The 14,740-nt window shown below is 48.3% G+C and overlaps 2 protein-coding genes across 2 annotated transcripts in view; one reads left to right on the forward strand and one right to left on the reverse strand.

The window, feature by feature from the left end:
* Positions 1-4,970, forward strand: part of Tdg (thymine DNA glycosylase) — a 17,183-nt gene extending 12,213 nt beyond the window's left edge. The window contains exons 7-9 of the mRNA XM_026784500.1: positions 452-623; positions 1,151-1,276; positions 1,534-4,970. Of these exons, the coding sequence (XP_026640301.1) occupies positions 452-623; positions 1,151-1,276; positions 1,534-1,670 (435 nt within the window). The 3' untranslated portion in view covers positions 1,671-4,970. The remainder of the gene's footprint in view (positions 1-451; positions 624-1,150; positions 1,277-1,533) is intronic.
* Positions 4,971-5,240: 270 nt separating this feature from the next.
* Glt8d2 (glycosyltransferase 8 domain containing 2) overlaps positions 5,241-14,740 on the reverse strand; it is a 22,921-nt gene continuing 13,421 nt past the window's right edge. Inside the window, exons 4-9 of the mRNA XM_013350329.2 lie at positions 13,614-13,731; positions 11,831-11,915; positions 11,189-11,301; positions 9,243-9,409; positions 7,681-7,793; positions 5,241-5,898 (exon numbers count right to left, since the gene is read on the reverse strand). Coding sequence (XP_013205783.2) covers positions 5,729-5,898; positions 7,681-7,793; positions 9,243-9,409; positions 11,189-11,301; positions 11,831-11,915; positions 13,614-13,731 — 766 coding nt within the window. The 3' untranslated portion in view covers positions 5,241-5,728. The remainder of the gene's footprint in view (positions 5,899-7,680; positions 7,794-9,242; positions 9,410-11,188; positions 11,302-11,830; positions 11,916-13,613; positions 13,732-14,740) is intronic.

Consider the following 14,740-nt stretch of genomic DNA (forward strand, 5'->3'; position numbering starts at 1 on the left):
GAGGGTTGGCTCTGGTTAGTAGGTTAGAAGAGGGTTGGCTCTGGTTAGTGGGTTAGAAGAGGCCTTTAGCCTTGCTCTCTGGTAAGGACATCTCTGAGATGCACTGGTGAGCGAAGGAAGAGCACATTGTGCTTGATGTTTATTAAAGGAGGCCCTGGGTGCCTCTGGTCGCCCACGCACACTTTGGGAACTCAGAAGTGACGCCCCAGCCGAGGGAGCTAGGCCATAGAGACAGCTGGGAGGGGCTTCACCTGCGATGCTGCACTCTTTTGTTCCTTTCGAATTGTGAGATACGGGTTTACTGTAAAAAGACAAAACTTGAGAGGAATGCTGGGGGAGCCATCTTTTTTAAGTACCAATTAAGACAATTAAACCTAAGTTTTTCTAACCAGAGTATGAGTAGATTCAGTTCAATGTTAAAATCTTACACTTGAAACCTTGTCGATCCCAGCTCTGCTACGTCATGCCGTCTTCCAGTGCCAGGTGTGCCCAGTTTCCTCGCGCCCAGGACAAGGTGCATTACTACATTAAGCTGAAGGACTTAAGAGACCAGCTGAAGGGCATTGAACGGAACACGGACGTTCAGGAGGTGCAGTACACGTTTGACCTGCAGCTCGCACAAGGTTTGTTCCCTTCCCTTCCTTTATCAATTTCTCGTGTACAGAAGAGAAAGGAAGTTGTGGATTTAAAGCAGGAGGAAGGGAAATTACAACCAGATGCTGTGGTGATGGACTCTAGTGTCTGTTCACAGCTTCCCCTGTTCTGGGTCTAAGGAGCACCTCCCAGTTTCCCAGCTAATTTAGTATATGTTACAAAGAATTTTAAGAAAAATAGCAAATGGGGCTGGAGAGATGGACGGCTCGCTCAGTGGGTAAAACAAAACTGTTTGCTCTTGTAGATCAGCTTTGGTTCTCAGAACCCACTTCAGACAGTTCATAGCCCCCTGAGACTCCAGTTCCAGGGGATCCATTGCCCTCTGGCTCCTTGGTCACCTGCATGCGTATGGGCTCATGCCACTCACACACACACACACACACACACACACACACACACACACGAGTAAAAATAACAAATCTTTATATGACTCAGCTGAGTTTGCATAGAAAACTCCACACAACCCCAGCTTCACTCATCTTCCACCTTCCCACAGAGGATGCGAAGAAGATGGCTGTTAAGGAAGAGAAGTATGACCCGGGCTACGAAGCAGCGTACGGCAGTGCGTACAGCGGAAACCCTTGTGATAGTGAACCCTGCAGCCTTCCTTCCAATGGGCTAAGTATGTTCCCTCCAGAGGACTGGGAGGCGATGGGAACGTAACAGGAACAGAAAGGAATTGTTGGTGTAGGAATGCTAATACTGTTACAATTAAGTGACTAAAGGTGTTCACATCATTTCCTGAATCTAAAAAACAACCCATTCCATCTACTTCTGAACAACAAATGATCTGAAAATCTAGTAGAAACTTGACATTGATCTGAAAAACTCGCTTAGTATTTTAATAATTCTTCTTTAATGCCTTTCCCTTCCCAGCAGCCAACAGTGCAGAGTTGAGAGGAGAAGCGGCTCCCGGCGACATTGCAAATGGGCAGTGGATGGCGCAGCCGTGCACAGACCAGACCCCGTCGTTCAGTAACTGTGGGACACATGAGCAGGAAGGAAGCCATGCTTGATGGCGGCACTTCTCAGCTCTGCCCGGTGCTGCAGTTTTAATGCAGTCGGCAGGACCTCGAGCCTCGGTCTCCTGAAGACTTAGAATAGTTCCTTACGCTAGGGTGTAATTCTGTGTGGAGCAGCTGTCTGTATGTGTATGGTAGAGTCAACTGTATGAGCCTGTGTAGTTTGGAAGGAAAAAATGGGCTGTTTTGTACCTGAGTTTTGTATTTGAATTACCCATCATTCCAGCTTTTTATATACTATATTTGATTTATGAAGAAACGGGTTTTCTTTGGGAAGTCAGTTTGGTGTAATTTTAAAACACAGCAGTCTGAATATTTATAGCTGATTCTTGACTGTGCATACCTATATATGCCCTTATCCCTTTTAAAGCCTCAGAAGGGCATGTTAGTAAGAATCAGAGTAGGAAAAGGCAGATGTGCTGATTTCTACGTGAGAAGCTAACCCACCACCAGTGGAGCCTGGTTAGTTTCGGGAGCTGGGCTTGGAGTCACACTCTCCAAATGCTGTGTATGGCAGTTGCTTAGTACTAGAAACAGAGTGTAGCCTGGCCATGGGGCCTGAGCCCTGCCTTTGGCCTCTCACTCCTGGCTGTTGGTCCTCTCAGAGGCAGAAACTGCTGAGCTGATAGGTTCCTGAGAACACAGTAGACCTTTTACAGTTTGCCAATCGTGTATTTTACTGAATTTCCCCATCAGTGTTTATCACTCTTCTGATTTGTGATAAGAAATGAACTTTCAGGGTGAGTGACATGGTGCTGGAGGTCTTTAATAATTCTTTTTAAACTGGTGCTATGTGTGCATGGGATGTACTAAGATTTTAGTCAATAATTTAAAAATTACTGTCATTTTGTTACTGCGGACTGAGTGAATATCATGAACAGGCCGACTTCCAACTTGTTTCCTTTTGTAAATGTGTTTATCACCACCTCTGCTTTAGTCCAAAGCTCTTTTTCTACCATAACTCCCAGCCACAATCTGTGGAGTATCTGTCCTCTCTGTGCTGTTGTACCTCTGTGGTCTGTTATGCATTTTCCATGGTGCTACAAATTGTCTAGCCCGTTAGGGCTGGTGGATATAAAACTGCGTATTCAGAAATGCCTCTCGGATCATCCTGATCGCTCATGAATATTCTGTCTTGATGCGTATGTACCCAAGGAGCATGCTGGTTTGCAGTATGAAATGTCTGTGAGCTTTTTATTATATTCCACAGTCCGTCCTTCTATAAATAAGAGAAGCAGTTTCTTGTGAATCATAACATGCCTTTTAGCTGTAGCAATGATGGGTTTTATTTTTTCTTAAGTCTAGGTCAAGCTGTGTACGAGTCATGTTATTTATTTTTTTCACAAATAAAAACTTTATTTATGACAATCATAAGCATTACACACAGCTCAGAATCGTCACATGGCAGAGCAGAGAACTCAGGGCTCTGTTTAGCTGCTCTCCTCTCTTCCTTGCAGCTATAAGTCTGACAGAGGTGGTGGCCTGGACAGCTGCAGTTCTCAGTTTCTCAGACTGGTACCAGGGTCAAATCCAGGGTCCAGTGTGTGGTACCCAAGGCTGTACGACTGAGGCACCTCCTCTGCCCTATGGCTCTTTATCTAACAAGTAGAAAGCGCCAAGGAATTCTGTTTTAAAATATGAGAGACAGTTGGCAATTACATGAACTGGTCTGAACAAGGCTCCTAAGCTAAGGCATGTTTTTACCTTGATAAAGTAGTGACCTAACCAAATCAGAAGGTGCTTAGATTTTCCAGACAGTGAACGCAGGGGTGGCCTCTGTAGCCCCCCCTTTCCTGTGAACTGTATCTCACACTCTCACACCAGGCTTCTGCTCGGGCCTTGCTGCACGAGGCAACCACTTGTGTTCAGAAAAGGACGCAGGTTGTCTCTCACAACTAGTAGGACCTTGACATGGGAAACGTAGGCGAGTACCCCGAGGACAGGTCTCTAAAAAGCAGAGTTGGACAGGACAGTAGGTGAAAGCCACTTTAGTTCTGAGCTTTAGGGCGAGAATGTATTTTCGGAGCTATAGTACACAGAGAACAGATTCTCCAAATTATGAGAAGACGAGCTTTTGACTAAAGAGGAGGTGATGAACACATTCACAAGGAAACAAGTCGGGAGTCAAGGAATCAGCAGGATCGCTGGGCTTTAGTCAGAACCAGGTTTCTGCGAGCTTCCAGAACCTTTGCTTTCCTCTCCTGGCGTTCTTGCTCATGCTTCTTGTGTTCTTCCCTGGTGTGGACATGGCTGTAAGTAAGCTAACTCTGCTTACGCACTTCTTCAGAGAACTATTTTCTTCAGATTGCCCCGAGGTTTCAGCTTTCCCTTGCGTGGCTTGTAGTTGAGGGGACGAGACAAGCCTGCCTGGAGATCAAACACTGGTTTCTTACTAGAGCCTGGAGTCTGTGCTACTTCAGCGTCAGCTTGAATGGGGTAATAACTGCAGTGGTAGAATTCCTCTCTGTGGTCCAACTTAGGGGTCGTGAACACAGCCTGGCCTTTTGAAGCACTCCCAGGTGGGGTCGGTCACACGTGGAGACTTTGTTGTTCTGAGGTTTTGCTTTTCTTGATTCTATAAATAGTAGGGTCACTTCTTTCCTCAGAATGATCCTGGAAGTTAGGAACTCCACAGACTGTCTTGTGCCTCTTTCTTGCTTTGGTGACATAACTGGTTCCTTCAGCTTGCCCCTCACAGTTAATTTGTATCTCTGTCTCAGCACAGGAGACTGCAGAAGACTGATTCTCAGCTGATTTTTACCTTTTCCCCCCTTGTTTCTGGATTCAGGTGGGCTTTCAAGGCTCTTAACTTGTCTGCCCTCAGGTTAGCCCGGAGGCCCAGCCTTTTGGCTAAATTTTGCAGGTCACTGTACTTGAAGGAGTCCAGCTCCTCTGCAGAGGGGACGGTCATCACATTCTACAATCCTGGCGACACCCAGAAAAGCAGCCAGACAACTCAAACAGCACTGATCAAAACTGGTGGCTGAGTCATGTGCCGCTAAGATGTTCTGCACTGCTGTTTACATGGACACTTTGTGCGGGATCAGGATCAACTGAACCACTGTTGTCAGGGGACTGTAAAGCATGGAACTATGAATTGCTTCGGTAATAACTGTGGTAGCTTTACCATAGGCTTCCTTGAGTAGAGAAATCCCTTTAAATTATGACTGGAGAATGGGTGAGGGATGAGTAGTAAATGCTGATGTCTCCTGTACATGACAGCATGGGAGTTTTTCACTGAGACTTTACATTCACATGAAGTTTTCATGGTTTGACAATAAACGTTAAGAATGGCCATACTTAAGGTGCAGACTTTTCTGTAGCAAGACTGAATGTGTTCTTCCTTGCTTTAGACCTGAAGAGTTTTCTTCCTATTGTATTTAACTGGTAGAATAATGCATGAGAAAAATCATAAAAACTTGAATATTTTATTTGTGCAGATATCTTTTTTTTTTTTTTTTTTTGGTTGTATTTTTCGAGACAAGGTTTCTCTGTGTAGCCCTAGCTGTCCTAGAATTCACTCTGTAGACTATGCTGGTCTCTAACTCAACAGTGATTCTCCTGCCTCTGCCTGCTGGGATCAACTTTTAGTTTTTATAAAAAAACTGGCAACCTTTTAAAAAATTGAAAAACCTTTAGCCAGGCATGGTGGCACGTGCCTTTAATTCCAGTACAAAGGAGGCAGAACATATAGATCTTTTGAGTTTGATGCCAGCCTGGTTGATAAGTAGCTTCTAAGCCAGTCAGGGCTAGAGAGAGAGAGAGAGACAGAGAGAGAGAGAGATAGATTAGAGACTTTTAAAGTTTTCTGATGTAATTGAGTCAAGACCAGCCTGCTGGTACACAGTAGACCCTATCTCAAAACACCAGAAGGGGGTGGAGGGAGGTGGTAACCAGTCGTAATTATCACTTGGAACTTCAAGGAGTTAGGTCCGCCTGTGTGGTACGTGGTTCAGTTGTACTTAGCGGCTTTTCCCTACATTGCAGGTCATGTATATCAGAGGTGCTGCTGCTCATAAGGAACAGCGTTAGCAGGATCCCAAGGTGCAGTGTCATCTGTTGTGATTGAGTTTGAAGATCCCTGCAGGGTCAGGAACAAACCAGCTTTCCCATAAGTCATTGTGAACACTCGGGAAGTCCCAGGGCTTATGTCTTCCATTCCAGTGGAGTAGTTTAGCTTCCTGCAGGAAGTGCTCCGAATATCTTGCATCAGGATTCCAGCCTTCAGTGTGCGGAGGAAGACAGGCTTGTTAGTGAGTACAGTTTATATGGAACATTGGGTATAGTCTCACGATAAAAGCCCCTCGTTAGTCACACCTCTGCCAACCTCACCCGGGTGGTACTACGGCCCACACAGCTGATAAATAAACCAAAGGGTTAGACGGTGATTGCTTAACACTGCCATTCCTCGGAGTAGTCTACCATACTCTGAGCATATCCTCACCAGGCGGTGGTGGCGCACACCTTCTAATCCCAGCACTCGGGAGGCAGAAGCAGGTGGATCTCTGAGTTCGAGGCCAGCCTGGTCTACAGAGCGAGTTCCGGGATGGCCAGGGCTACAGAGAATCCCTGGGGTGGGGTGGGGGATATGTATCCTCTGCTGTTAAGTTTCTGTTGGTAACTGAAACTCCATTGAGTAGAGAAATGAGCGGCGGATGCTGCTCTCCTGCCCTCCAGCAACAGCAGAGTCTGCTTTTGTCATTAGCACAAGGGATTCCCTTCCTCGGAAAGATCATGACCACCTTGCATGTCAGTAGTTGGCACTTCGACAGGTGTGATTCTGCCTCTGCTCTAGGATCATAAAGTGCTTTTCCCCTTTCCTTATTCGCACAATAAGTATCTGTGTTCTCTGTGCATGTCTGGAAGGCCAAAGTTGACACAGGTTTCTTACAGTATTGAAACAAAGATCTCTCACTTCAACCCAGAGCTTGCCAATATGGCTGAACTAGCTAGCCAGCTTGCCCCAAGAACCCTGTCTCTGCCCCGAGTCCTGGGATTGCTGGCTTTGTGTTGCTTTTACAAGGGTCCCTGGGATCCAAATTGTTCTCATGCTTACATGCAAGTGTGTGTTTGTTTTGGTTTTTTGAGACAGGAGTTCTCTCTGTAGCCCTGGCTGTCCTGAAACTCACTTTGCAGACCAGGTTGGCCTTGAACTCACTGAGATCCTCCTGTCTGTGCCTCCCCGGTGCTGGCTGGGATTAAAGGCGTGTGCCACCCCCACCTGGCATGTCAAGTGCTTTTATCCACTGAGCCATACCCCAGCCCAGCTTCACACGGCTGCTCTTAGAATTACTGACCTCACTTTGGTGGGATTTTGTGTATATAGAAATGGTGAGATTTGACTTAATAGCACTAAAGTGCCAACTATTTAAGGCCATTGTACACATCACACACCAGTAGGCTCTGCCCACACTGTTGTGTAGAACATTGCGGAGTGCAAATTCTATGCTAAGCATCAGTCCATAAGCTTTTTTTTCTTTCTTTCCTTTCTTTGGTTTTTCAAGACAGGGTTTCTTGGAGCCTGTCCTGGAACTCACTCTGTAGACCAGGCTGGCTTCGAACTCAGAGATCCACCTGCTTCTGCCTCCTGAGTGCTGGGATTAAAGGCGTGCACCACCACCACCCAGCTTTTTTTTTTTTTTAATTTCATGTTCATTGCCTGTATATCTGTGTGAAGGTGTCGGATCCCTTGGAACTAGAATTACAGAAAGTTTTAAGCTGCCATGTAGGTACTGGGAATTGAACCTGGGTCCTCTTAAAGGGCAGTCAGTGCTCTTAACTGCTGAGCCACCTCTCCAGCCCAGGTTCATAAGCTTTCCACGAATCCTAGAGTGTACTATCTTGCAGCTAAAGATAGCAGCTGTATTTGCAGATTCGGAGCCTGAGAGTTAAGGAGGTGGGGTGGACAAGGTCACCCCAAGGGTTTGAAGCCCTAGGCTATAGGTAGCCTGGTGGTGGTCAGTAGGTACAGCATACACTTCCCTTGTTTCCTGGCAGTACTTACCCAGGTGCCGTATGTGCCACAGAGGGTTGATGGTGGAATACTTGCCGTGAAACACAATCAGCATAGGGGAGGTAGCCACTCCTCCTCCCAGAGAGCTGCTGTAGAGGTTTTCTCTAAGACGTGAGATAGAAAGAGAAAATACCGAGTAAATGCTAATACGGCCCTTCAGAACAAGACGTAAGGTTTTCCTCTTTCACTTTTCCCCAACTTTTCACTTTTGGCTTGGGATCTTTGTTGTTAGAAACAGTCTCATGGAGAGCAGATTGGCCGTGAAATCCCTATATTGCTGAGGACAACCTTGAATCAAGCCTGCGCGCCTTCACTGACACGTGCTGGGGTGAAGGTGTGCACTGCCGCACCCACCTTCCAATGTGGATTTTGTTGTTTGTTTTTTTTTTTAATTTTTAAAATTATCAAACTTTAAAATACAGAAAACCAGGAGCCTCCCATACACATCATGTAGAGTCACAGTCTCCCATGGACATGATCCAGAGTCACACCCTTCCGCGTGTACCACCTAAGGTCACACTCATTTACATAAGGCCACACACACTCACGCATGTCACCCAGATTCACAGGGTTAATTCTTGTTACTATCTTGTCACTCTCAAGGATTTTATGATAGGCACAGAAGATCAAATTCTGATCCTGTATCATTTCTAACTTCTCACAGGTTCGGTGTTAGGATGGTATTAAGTAAGGTACAGATCAAGGGGCTGGGGAGATGGCTCAACAGTTAGGAGCCCTGGTGCACTTAGAGAGGACCCGAGTTCAAGATAAATGGTGACTCTCATCCACCTGTGACTCAAGGAATCCAATACCCTTTTCTGCCTCCAGGGAGACCAAGTAAGCTTGTGGTGCACAGATGTTCTCGAAGGAGGGAGGCAGACCACCATACAAAAATAAAAAAGCTTTTTTTTAAAAAAAAAAAAAAAAGAAAGAAATTGAGCCAGCATAGTGGCATTTCCCTTTAATTCCAGCACTCATGAGGCAGAGGCAGGTAGATCTTTGGGAGCTTGAGGCCAGCCTGGTCTACAGAGCAAGTTCCAGTACAGCCATGGCTTCACAGAGAAACCCTTTCTTTAAAAGTATCAGATATAGTATTTTTTTTTTTAATTCAGGTTCTATGAAATTAACCTTAAAAGTAGGTCTGTGGCCAGGTGTGGTGGTGATCCCAGCATATCAGCGGTAAGAAGCCGGCCTGGTTTCATAGCAAGTTCCAGGCCAGCAGGCCAGGGCTACCGAGTGAGACCCTGTCCCCCTCAAAAAGGAGACCTATAAAAGAAGCTCAAAATAAATGAAGTTTCCTCGGTGGAAAAGACTGAAGACACATTGCTAAGCAACCTACTCGGGAAATAGAGGGAATGAATCCCTTATTTCACTGCATCTCTGTTCTTCAGACTCTATCCTTTGGGGAAAGATTTTCACCTGTGCCCCTTTTCTTGGTCAACAGGTTCTATGAAAATCTGCCCTCAGCTCTCTCTCTCTCTCTCTCTCTCTCTCTCTCCAGCTGGGAACAGCTGTGGTGGAGAAACACCCTCCTCCCCCCCCTCCCCACATACTCCACATTCTTCTGCATCCACTTTTCCAGCTGCTTGGTGATACGCTGGTGTTTCCATTCGGTCATGTTGGCGACAATCACGCCCGGATTGAAAGAGCAGGTGCTGGGGCTGATGCCAAGGTCCTTGATGGCCTTCTTCCGGTAGTCCAGATAGCCCATGTACGTGTTCTGCAAAAGAGCAGGGTGGAGCCCTGCTTCTAGGAAACGGTTATGCTCTCAAAGCTGCCGTTCAGTGTCCCTGGGCTTCCTTCTGTGCCGCTGCCGGTTTCTTTTGGTGTGTTTTGTTGTTGGAGGCAGGATCTCACTCTGTCGCTCTGGCTGTCCCGGGACTGGACATGTAGCCCAGACTGGCTTCAAAGCTACAACAGAGACCCGCCTACCTCTGCCTCTCCAGTGCTGGGCTTACAGGCACGTGCCACCGTGCCCAGGGTGTTTTTACATTTTTTTTTTGTTTGTTTGTTTTCTTTTTTGGTTTTTCAAGACAGGGTTTCTCTGTGGTTTTGGAGCCTGTCCTGGAACTAGCTCTTGTAGACCAGGCTGGTCTCAAACTCACAGAGATACGCCTGCCTCTGCCTCCCGAGTGCTGGGATTACAGGCATGCGCCACCACCGCCCGGCTCCCAGCGTGTTTTTAAAGTTGTGTGTGTGCGCATGCGTGCACGTCACTGTGCGTGAGTGCACGACAGAGGCAGGCTTCCAGGGCAGTGCTTTTCACGGCTCCCTTTTCTGTTTTCTCCTCACTTCTGACCTCTGAAAACGGAGTTCCCGCCTCTCTCCAGCACCTGTTGCTTTCTTTTCTGCCACCATTGGCAGCTCGGCCTGTTTGAGGGCGCTAAATTCCATCTCTCCAGCCTCCCAACTACCACATCTGCCTAGTTGGGGTTGTATTTTTGTTTTGTTTTTGTTTGTTTTTCGAGACAGGATTTCTCTGCTAACAGTCCTGGCTGTCCTGGAACTCACTTTGAAGACCAGGCTGGCCTGGCTCTCAGAGATCCGCCTGCCCGTGCGCCTGCCCCTGGCGTTGCCTTCTTCATGCTTAAGCAGCTCCAACAGCAGCATGTACCAAGTCCTGTTAAGCTGGCTCCATGCTACACGCCTGCCTCAGGGGATAGTGTTTCTGTCCTTCTTGGTATTGAGGCAGAAGCCCGGAGTCATTAGACCCGACGTAGCTCCTCCTCATCCAAATCAATCCTGTTTGTTCTAGCTTCAAGATCCCTCCTGACCCCAGCCAGTCCCAGTACTCAGTGTGGCCTTCCCATTCCTGCCCACAAGTGCCACTCATTGGTCCCTTTTAAAAAATGATTTTACACACTTGGGAGGCAGAGGCAGGCGGATCTCTGTGAGTTTGAGACCAGCCTGGTCTACAAGAGCTAGTTCCAGGACAGGCTCCAAAACCACAGAGAAACCCTGTCTTGAAAAACCAAAAAAAAAAAAAAAAATGATTTTACAGCCGGGCGGTGGTGGTGCACACCTTTAATCCCAGCACTCGGGAGGCAGAGGCAGAGACATGTATGCACCATGTGCGTTCCTGGTGCCCAAGGGAGCCAGAAGGGGCGTTGGTCTCCTGGCACTGGAGCTACATATAGTCGTGAGCCTCTGTGTGGGTACTGGGAGCCCAGGAACACAGCCTGTGGTGATAGCAACACAACAGCTATCATTTTAGAACATTCGCTGTGTCCCATTGCAGTGGACACTTGGCAGCATGCCCAGCAGCTCACACACACAACAGGATAGTGTCCATGCCATGTTTCGGGTTAGGAAAGTGAGACTCAGTGGTTACAGAAACTGGCCCAAGTGCGTGGGAAAGAAGGGAGCCCTCACCCCCAGCCCCTGAAGTTCCTGCTGGCTTTGGATGGGGAGAGTGTGATCATCTTAAGTTGTGGAGGAGGAATAAAGGGCCTGCAGCAGAGGAGAAGGGGAGGGAGGATGTCTACGAGAACATGCCCACCTGCAGCCCCACAAGCCGGTTGTTGTCTTGAGCGGAGGGCAAGTCACAGTCATCCGAGAAGGCTGCTGCGTGACCCAGAGCCAGGGTGGTGTCATACAGTTCCTGGATGTCACCTGCATTTGGAAGGACCCTAAATCAAAACAGCAAGTACCTTGGGGCAAGACGGAACCACAGCTTAACTCCTGGCTTCAATAGAACGAAGAGTACAGGTCCCTCTTTGCCCATGCGTGGCAGCGTTCTGAGGACAGCCCGTGCCCTCTGAGGAAGCCATGTGAAATGTCCAGGCAGGTGCTGGCCAGGTCTGTGGCTGGCAGTTTCTGATCTGACATGTGGATGAGAACAAACATAACGTGCACACGCAGCCACAGCCATGGCCAGGTGCCTTGGAGACACTGTATTCCTGTGTATTTCAGGGATGCGGAGAAGAGACTACCAAGGTAATCACTGTAGACTCGGCAATCAGAGCAGGGCCCTCAGCAAGCCACTCGATTATCCAGGGAGTATAAAATAGTCCCAGTTTTACAGCCATGCTGTATACGTGTTACAAAGTGAAGTCAGCTAGCTACGTGGGAAATGAAAAAAGTATGTCATGCTATATAGAACTGTGCCCTCCCAAGAGCTCTCGGCAGAGAGTGGGCGTACCTTGTACGATGACGTCATCGTCCAAATAGATGACTTTCTCGTGCTGACGGATGAGCAGAGGGAGATAAAACCGAACGAAGTTCAGCTGTTAAAAACAAGGGAAACGGGTGGGCTGAGGCATGTCGTACCCAAGTCAGCTCTGGTTAGCCCTAGTGTGGACGGGAATACGCAGGCTGAAGTGATGGCTCACCCAGGCTTTTAGAGCCTGACCCTCTGGGTTCTGGGGGTGAGGCCAGGCTGGCCCAGAGAAGCTCTCCTAGATCCAGGCCCACTCTCTGAAGCAGTGACCACTTCCTGTTCAGGGACAGCTGCAGTGGGAGTCTCCAGTGCCCGCCAATCAACCTTTTAGGATCCGGACTTCCTGCTTTCTCTACCTTGTCAATTAGATAACTCTCAACTAATTAGCCTTAAGATATTCTCTCCCCCCACCCGCTTCTCTTCTTCTCCCTCTCCCCCGCCTCCTTCTGCCCCCTTATATACACACACACACACACACACACACACACACACACACCAAACTAAGCCTTTTAGCCTCTTGATCCAGAAAACAGAAACCTGAGTTCGTAGGGTTTTCCTTAGTGACGTTCCATTTTCGTTACCAGCTGACAATAGATCATATCACAGACAAGCCTTAGAATTTGATCAGAAAGGATGGATGTACATGAACTGCATACAGGGGGTGGCCAGTTTCTGCAGACTGCCCTCAGAACCTGCTTTGGACTGGAAGCATGAGGACCTGGGCTTGATATGCACTTGGTACCCAGTACCCACATGCAGAGATGACTGTAGCACACTGGTCAGAACCCCAGTGCTGGGGGAGGCAAGCTGGGGCTAGGAGAGAGGTGAGGAACCAGGAGGAGGCTGGAGAAAGGCTTGCTGGGGTCCACTGGGCACGCAAGCATGTAACACACACACACACACTGCTCTTCGTGAAGGAGGGGGAGTCTTTGTGGGCGCTATTGGAAGAAAAATTAACCCCCACAACTAGGGAAAGCATGGGTGTCTCCTAAAATAATGTGGCCATCAACTGAGGCTCATAGCTGTCACACAGCTGGCTTTCCTTGGCCTTTGGAAGAGTAAGAGCTAACTGATGATTCGGTACAGAGGATATAGCAAGGAAGTGCTTGGAACACTTTTGCCGGCCTCGCTCCCTGGCCCACCGCCACCGCCACCCCCAATCCTCTTCACACACACAAATGTAGTTTCTTTTATCATGCTTATATAAACCATCTTAAATCCTCCCCGGAGCAGGTGGCTGCTAAGTTATAAATAAGCAAAGCTTTGTGGGGCTCTAGCACTCGTGAGTCTGAAACATCTTATGTACGCACCAGATGGTGCGCTGGCAGGTTTGGTCAACATGACACACGCTAGAGTCAGGGAGGAAGGAGCCACAGTTCCGGGAAATGCCTCCACGAGACGCGGCTATAGGGCATTTCTTAGTCAGTGATAAATGGGGAGGGCCAGCCCATTGTGGGTGGTGCCATCCCTGGGCTGGTAGTCCTGGGTTCTGTAAGAAAGCGGGTTGAGCAAGCCATGGGGAGCAAGCCAGTAAGCAGCCCCCCTTCCATGGCCTCTGCATCAGGCCCTGCCTCCAGGTTCCTGCCCTGTCTGAGTTCCTTCCGTGACCAGTGCTGTAGAAGTGTAAACTGAACGAACAAAGCCTTTCCTCCCGACTTGCTTTTTGGTCCTGGTTTCTCTCTGCGGACCCTAAGACAGAGGGCCGGGGCTCTACGGTATAGGTGAACTCAGGACTGTCCCCACCGTGTGTATGGCTCTTACTCACAGGCTGGAGCAGCTCAGGCCTCGATGAGTCTGGTCTAATCTTCCCCTTGAGGACTATAGGGTTGAACTCCACAATTTTGAAGTTTATTTCTCTCAGTTTAGAATGTTCGATCCATTTTCTAGAGAGATGACCAAAAACCTCTAGTACACACGTCCAATCTTTCCTTGATTTAATTTGCATGCCAACCCGGGGGCTAGTCTGCTGTGGCCCTCGGAAGTTAAAACAGTGTCTGCAAACAGCTTTCACGCTGTAAATCCTTCCCATTGCTTCTCCATCTGGTCTAGCTTCCAGTCGCCCCCTTCCCCACCCCCCATCTCATAACTCTGCCAAGGAAATTAACAAGACAGTAATAGCCAAGTATATCCCCACACACACATCAGAAATTCGCCTGGGGAAACTGGAGGAACAAGACATGTCCCTTCCCTTATCCAGCAGCCCCTGTACCCGCCAGACTGACAGCCACATGTTACCGCTGAGAGACAGGCAGCACATGCCGTGCTAACACGTGTAGCTGTCTGGCTGTTGTCATGTTCCCGGCTCTGCTCACCCTTCTTCCTTCCCTCCACCCACTCCCCCCCCCATCACTCAGCCTTACAGGGCGTATCTCTCTCATCGGATTCATTAGGAGAATATAATGGCAGAAATAATCTCAAAACAGACTTGGCAACGACCCAAGCCACAGACGGCAACATTTGCTGTTGATCACAAATTGGCGGAAGAGGCCTGAGCGTTGGGAGCTCAGCTGCAGAACTCTTGCCGCTGTCGGTGGGAACGTGGCAGTAGCCAGGGAAGTATATTTGCTTGTGGAGATTTTCCTGAGATGCGCAGTGGGTCCCTATGCTCTACTCTTGTGTTCTGCTTCCACGAGAACTGGTTTGAAAAATATGTAAACATGGGGGAGGAGGAAGGCCCACCAGCCAGGAGCTGGGAGCCGGCCCACTTTGTTGACCGTTTGTGTCTATGAGTTGTGTGACCTGTTCCTTTTTTGGCTGGCTGGTTTGTTTAGCTTGGAGAATGTCTCACTGCGCAGCCCAGTCTGGTCTCTAATTTCCCACCCTTGTTCCTCAGCCTCGAGCACTAGGAGGACAGTGTTGGCTCTTGGTGACTGTGTTGTTTAAGGATCTGGG

Source organism: Microtus ochrogaster, chromosome 24 (assembly GCF_000317375.1).
Source record: "Microtus ochrogaster isolate Prairie Vole_2 chromosome 24, MicOch1.0, whole genome shotgun sequence".
Classification (NCBI taxonomy): domain Eukaryota; kingdom Metazoa; phylum Chordata; class Mammalia; order Rodentia; family Cricetidae; genus Microtus; species Microtus ochrogaster.